Source organism: Ostrea edulis, chromosome 3 (assembly GCF_947568905.1).
Source record: "Ostrea edulis chromosome 3, xbOstEdul1.1, whole genome shotgun sequence".
NCBI lineage: Eukaryota > Metazoa > Mollusca > Bivalvia > Ostreida > Ostreidae > Ostrea > Ostrea edulis.
Window position 1 is genome coordinate 57359775 of NC_079166.1, and position 7286 is coordinate 57367060.

The window sequence follows — 7286 nt, forward strand, 5'->3', positions numbered from 1 at the left end:
ATGAGGTTGAGCGTAGGGCTAATCACCCGACCTCATAAAAAAGAAGTGATTACGGAAACTATGAACAAGTCAATAAGAAGTCGTGGGGTAAGCATAGCTATCGAGCATACTCCAAAGGATGATTTCATAGCGGACAGAGATGCAAGCACGATGTCTACGAGCCAAAGCCGAAAGGAAGTTCGCGGACAGAGGGATATGCTAGTAAGCCCCAAAAACATCGTCAGGTTTGGATCATGGAACGTAAGAACTATGTACTCCACTGGAAAAACCGCACAAGTAATAGCAGAAATGAAGAGATACCACCTAGATATACTTGGAATAAGCGAATGCAGATGGACAGATTCTGGAAAAATCAGAGACCAGACAGGTGAAACGATACTGTATTCTGGGAGAAAAGATAACCATCACATTAATGGAGTTGCTATTGCTATATCAAAAGAGAAAGCCAAGACATTATACGAATGGGCACCCATTAACGACCGCATCATAACTGCCAGGTTCTGGTCAAAGTATATAAAAACAACATTAATACAAGTGTATGCACCTACCAATGATGCAGAAGAAGAATCAAAAGATAATTTTTACGAACAACTACAGGGAGTCATAGACAACACTCCACGCCATGATATTATAATGCTAACTGGCGATATTAATGCAAAAGTAGGTAACAAACAGGAAGGAGAGGATGGAATAGTTGGAAAGTATGGTTTACACTCGGAAAGGAACGATAATGGAGAAAGATTTGCATCATTTTGTGCCATCACCAACTTGGCAATATCTTCAACAATGTTTAAACATAAAGACATACACAAGCAGACATGGACTTCACCAAATGGTCAACACAAGAACCAGATAGACCATGTAGCAGTCAATGGGCGCTTTAAAAGATCTGTGTTGGATGTCAGAGCACAACGAGGTGCAGATGTCGGATCTGACCACAATTTAGTCATCACAAAAGTAATGCTTAAACTGCATAAAATAGGAAAGAAACCAACATCTCAAACAAGATTCGAGACATGCAAACTTAAGGTACCAGAAGTTCGGAAACAATTCCAAATAGAACTGAGGAATAAATTTAATGCACTCAGTGAAGACAACACCATAGGTCCCAATCCTGATGATATAGAAGAAAGATGGAACAACATTAAAACTGCATATAATGAAACTGCCATAAAGGTACTTGGGTATAGAAAAAGAAAAAACCAGGAATGGATAAGCCAGGGCAGTTGGAAAAAGGTAGAAGAGAGGCGAGTTCTAAATGGCAAAGCAAAAAGTGCAAGATCAGAGAGATTAAGAGCTAGACTAAAAGAAAAGTATGGGGACAAAGAAAAAGAGGTGAAAAGAAGTTTTAGAAAAGATAAACGACAATGGGTAGATGACATGGCGAATGAGGCACAAGAGGCAGCAAACATCGGAAACATGAAAACTGTATATGATGTGACCAAATTATTGTGCAACGAACGTCCAAAAACTGTTTAGGCAGTAAAAAACAAGGAAGGAAATCGCTTGACTAAAGAGGAAGATATAAGAAAAAGATGGATGGAACACTTCAGCGAAGTGTTAAATAGACCAGACCCTATTGATCCTGCTGAAATACTAACAGGGGAGTCCATCGAATTAGACATAGAAACAGGTCCACCAACAGAAGATGAGATAAGGAGAGCATTGAAAGAAATGAAATTAGGCAAAGCCCCAGGTGTAGATAACATCACTGTAGAAATATTGAAATCAGACATAGAAACAACTGTCAAGGAACTACACAAACTATACAACATTGACTGGACAACTGGAAAAGCTCCCAAATATTGGAGAAGGGGACTTATGATAAAATTAACAAAGAAAGGTGACCTGACAAACTGTGGAAATTGGAGAGGAATCACACTAATAACAACAACTGCCAAAATAATGGGGAAAATAATAATAAAAAGAATTGTATTTGGTGTAGACAAACATTTGAGAATGGAACAAGCTGGATTCAGGGCAGGAAGAGGCACTACGGAACAGATATTTGTCCTACGTAATATTCTAGAACAAGCTATAGAATGGAACTCCAACCTCTATCTATGCTTCGTCGATTTTGAAAAAGCCTTCGACAGCGTACACAGGGAAACCCTTTGGAAGATCATGAAATCTTATGGAATACCAGACGAAATAATAAGTATGGTTGAATTAATGTATGAAGACAGTGAATGCGCAGTTGTTGATGGAAATGGTACAACAGAATGGTTTAATGTTAAATCTGGTGTCAAACAAGGATGCAACATGGGTTTCTTGTTCCTCCTGGTAGTTGACTGGATAATGAAAAAGACAACAGCAGATAACAACTCAGGCATAAGATGAAATATGACAACAAAATTAGACGATCTAGATTTTGCAGACGACATCGCTTTATTATCCAGCAGCAAAGATCAAATGCAACAAAAACTGAACTCTCTAAACAGATACGCAGCTAGAACAGGTTTAAAAATCAATACAGGAAAAACCAAAGTTATGCGTCTAAATGCTGCAAACATCACACCAATAACCATCAATGGGACCAACATAAACGATGTGGATGAGTTCATTTACCTCGGAGCAACAGTAAGCAAGACAGGAGGTACTAATGAAGATATAAGAAGAAGAATTGGTCATGCAAGAGTAGCATTCCATAAGCTACGCAAGATCTGGAGCAATAACCAACTCAACAGAAAAACAAAAATGAAGCTCTTCAGCTCAAATGTAATAGCTGTGTTATTGTATGGCAGCGAGACCTGGAAAATGACAAAAGGGGATGAAAAACTTGTAGATACCTTCCAGCACAAATGTCTTAGGAAAATTTTAAAGATCTACTGGCCAATGAAAATACCAAATGTAGCAGTTAGAGAGATAGCAGGAGTAGCAAAGATCAGCACTATGATAAAAACACGCAGATGGCAGTGGATTGGACATGTGCTACGGATGGATAAAAGAACACACCCATATGTAGCCCTTAGTTGGACACCAGAAGGAAAAAGAAAGAGAGGAAGACCGAAGGAAACGTGGAGAAGAACAATAGAAAGAGAGAGGAAAGAACTAGGTTTTGGGTCATGGACAGAGGCAGCAAGATCAGCCCAGGACAGAAGTAAATGGAGAGGACTTGTTCATGACCCTATTCTCCACGAGGAGAGAAGGAATTAAGTCAAGTCACTTTGCGTGTAAAGAAGAAAGTAATAAATATGTAAATGTGCAACACAAATGAAATTTTGATAATGAATTTTCTGTGGAATTGGCATGTTAAATTGTTTACAAATCTAACACGTGCCCATAGCCTCTCTTTCGCTTTATTTCCGAACTGGTGACTTCCGAGGTCAATGAACATCGGAGATTACAAGCAGGAATTACTGACAGGATGACAATGATTAATAAATCTACATTCTCTGCTGATTTGACGTGTTTATTGCTTCAGATTCACTCTGATTCTATTAAGTTGTATGTATTTAATCACAAATGTCAAATATTCTTTTATTTTTCAATTTATCAATCGTCAGTTACAGCTTGTATTGCTTTAAAATTAAATATAATGAATCAGTGTTGAAAGTAATCGATTGATTGATTGTATCTTGGTTAACGTCTCGCTCGAAAAATGTTTACTCATATGGAGACGTCACCAAGATCGGTGAAGGGCATCAAAAGGCCTATGCTCGGAGCTTACGGCCATGGAGCAGTGAGGGTTCTTTAGCGTGCCACACCTACTGTGACACGGGACATCAATTTTTAAGGTCATCTCCGAGGACCCATGACATTCACACCCGATGTCGAGCGTTTGGCGATGGAGCTGTCACTACCTGTTTTAACGACTTAGGTCTGTCGCGGCCGGGATTCGAACACCTGCCTTCCGCATGCGGGGGGAACGCTCTAAATAACTTCTGGCGGTCTAATCGAATAACAAGTTCATCCTTCTTCTCCAGAACCACTGGACCAATTTCAACCAAACTTGGCACAAAGCATCCTTGGATGAAGGGCGTTCAAGTTTGTTCAAATGAAGGGCCATGCCCCCTTCAAAGGGGAGACAATCACAAAAATGCAAAATTAGGGTAGGGCCATTTTTAAAAAAAAAATCTTCTTAAGAACCACTGGGCCAGAGAAGCTGAAATTTATATGAAAGCTTCCTGACATAGTGCAGATTCAAGTCATGAAAACCGGGGGTAGGTTGGTACCACAATAGGGGATCAGAGTTTTACATGCAAATATATAGAGAAAATTTTCTTCTCAAGAACCACTTGGCCAGAAGAGCTGACATTTACATGAAAGCTTCCTGACATAATGCAGATTCAAGTTTGTTCAAATCATGGCCCCGGGGTAGGTTGGGGCCACAATAGGGGACCAAAGTTTTACATAGAAATATATAGGGAAAGTCTTTTAAAATCTTCTTCTCAAGAACCACTGAGCCAGAAGAGCTAAGATTTACATGAAAACTTCCTAACAGTACAGATTCAAGTTTGTTCAAATCATGGACCCCGGGAGTAGGTTGGGGCCACAATAGGGGATCAAAGTTTTACAAACAAATATATAGGGGGTAATCTTTAAAAATCTTCTTTGGCTCAATAGTTCTTGCGAAGAAGATTTTTCCTATATATTTCTATGTAAAACATTGATCCCCTATTGCGCCCCTCCCCCCTCCCCGAGGATATGATTTGAACAAACTTGAATCTACACTTGTCAGGAAGCTTTCGTGTTTACAAATCTCAACTCTTTTGGCTCAGATAGTTGTCAACTTTTCCTTTATAGATATTTAATTTCTTTTGAATTCAAGGTCAGTATGGAATTCAACTTTTATTCTAGATATTTAATATGTTTCACAATGTTAGTTTCAAATTCAGCAACAAACAACATGTCATTGCTGTCGGTACTGAGATCATTTGGTCCTTGTAAGTTACAGTTGTCTATGTACTGGAGGAACTGTCCATTCTGATAAATGATATGTATAACATTGTTACTAGAGTCAGCAATCAGGATGTGACACATGCTGTCTGTGGTCACACCACGGGGATCAAATGGTTTCTTTAAATTTCCATTATAGCTGAACCTGAACTTGCCTTCCTTATCCACCACTACTACTTTCTTTATTTTAATGTTGCTCACAACAATGTCTAGGTTCTTGTTCTCTGTAATAAAGGCTGGATCAGAATATAAAGGTTTGTTTGTGTCACTGTATTGTATTTCTTGTGTGACTGTAACACCAGAGTAACGGACTTCATGCATGCAAACGACTCCATGCAAGCACGACACTTCATGGTGACCAGCAAATCATCCGTAGAGGTACTACAGATGCCCCATGGATAAAAGTCCTCTGATGTGATCAGCCATTCATTCTTGCCACTCTTCCGTATTTTGATACTTTTATCCCACCAGTCAATGTACACCAGATATCCCTCCCTGGTGACTGTCAGATCTGCTGTTGACTCAGTGACGATCTCCGCCAGTAGTGCCCCCTTAGTGTTCATGCATCTGAGGATGTCATTATTACCCCTGACATAGAACTGATCTGTGTTAGGAATAGAGCATACTCTGTAAGTCTTTGTATAGAAAGTTCTGAGAACTATTTCGTGCAATACTTCAGCCTTCTCCAATAATTTTCTGTTTGGTTTTTTACTCTGGTCAGTGGATTCGATGTTGCCCATTGCAAACTTCTTTCTGTACGACTATGAAAGAATTACATTGAGTAATCAGTTTCCTGATTTTAATGTAAAAACATGTAATTAAGGAAATATATACAGTTTAGCATTAAAAAATTGCTAAACAGTATAATAAAGGTCTTGTCACAAGGAATACTCATGTGAAATATCAAAGCTCTATCACTTACTGTTCAAAAGTTGTTAGCAAGGTTAAAATTTTCAAAAAGTAGGTCAAACTCCAAGGTCAAGGTCACTGTGTCAAAAATGTTGGTACCCACGAAAAGGTCTTGTCACAAAGAATACTCATGTGAAATATCAAAGCTCTATCACTTAGGAAAGAGTCACGTGACCAGCGATTGATACAGAAGTGTCATTTTCGCTCTGGTCTTTTCGACTATTTTTGACCATTTCTAGTGTTTGGATTATTACAAAAACTTGCATATACCTTGATAATATAGTGGCTGTGATTGACCCGGATATTTTGGTATTCATCTTTATGGATTATACGAGTTTTTGAAGATTTGAAATGACAGTGACAACAGTTCATTGCCGTGTGTATATATTTATTTGTATTTGGAAACTTTTGGTGGTGAGAAGCTTTTACTACATAACAATGGAAAAAATGCTTAAACCGGTTTACCCGAGGAACCGTGATGTGCAAATGGACAAAAATAAATTTATTACAGACTATGCTATTGTAATGGCCGTAGGTAAGGTTATTGACGATACTAAATGCGTACAAAGGGACCGTGATCTTTGGCGCATTTATGTTGGATCCAAAGCCAGTAGAAATGTGCTGTGTACTAACGGTTTTGACCTAGAATGTCGTCACATAGATGTTTTTGACACAAATCTTTTTTCTGCTGGAACTGAAAAACCAGATGAGAAAATAATACGTATCTTAGTAAAAGGAATTCCATTATCTGTAGAAGATGACTGCATTAAAAATATGCTTTTGAAAATGGGAGCCAAACTTACTAGTGACATTAAATATGAAAAGATTCGAAATCCATCTATACGGAAAATGACAGAAATTTTAAACGGAAATCGTTTCATTTACATGGAACCACTCGCAGAGGGTAAATATTTACCAAGGACATCATTCTGTGCATGTCTAAAATGCACGATTTACCATGAAGGTCAGCCAAAAACAGAACGGAAAAAATTGTGTACGAACTGCTGGGCTAACGATCACCTTAGATTTCAATGTGAACATGAAAAGTGTTGTCGCATTTGCAAGGAGATACGTCACGCTCCAGGTTCAGACAAATGCACACATTATGCTTCAAATCAGAACGACATAATTGCATTCAGTGGGAGAGATGACATTCTGTCAAACTTTTATTCATCTGAATTTAAAGTTTTTGGTCAAACATTTTTGTCCTCTGAACAGGCTTTTCAGCATACCAAAGCCATGAGATGTGGAGATTTACATAGAGCCAATCTGATCATAAAGGCGGAATCCGCTATAGATGCCAAAAAGATCGGCAATCAAGTGATGCTTTCGGACCAGTGGTTTGATACGCGTGATGATGTGATGCGCAACATCATTAAAGCTAAACTCGCTCAGTGCCAGGAATTTTGTGAAGCACTTCTCAAATCCACGAAAAACACTATATTTGTTGAAGCTGCGTATGGTGACTATTGGGGTTC

At 38.6% G+C, this 7286-nt stretch overlaps 2 protein-coding genes across 2 annotated transcripts; one reads left to right on the top strand and one right to left on the bottom strand.

Annotated features, from left to right (window-relative positions):
- On the top strand, positions 1-1479 carry LOC125676403 (craniofacial development protein 2-like). Its single transcript, XM_048914273.2, has one exon. The coding sequence runs from the start codon at positions 1-3 to the stop codon at positions 1477-1479; it is 1479 nt and encodes a 492-aa protein (XP_048770230.2).
- A 3312-nt stretch (positions 1480-4791) lies between these two features.
- Positions 4792-5639, bottom strand: LOC125676401 (uncharacterized). Its single transcript, XM_048914272.2, has 2 exons — positions 5246-5639; positions 4792-5135 (listed from the first exon to the last, which is right to left on the bottom strand). Exons 1-2 carry the CDS (start codon positions 5637-5639, stop codon positions 4792-4794), a joined length of 738 nt encoding a protein of 245 aa, XP_048770229.2.
- Between the last annotated feature and the right edge of the window lie 1647 nt (positions 5640-7286).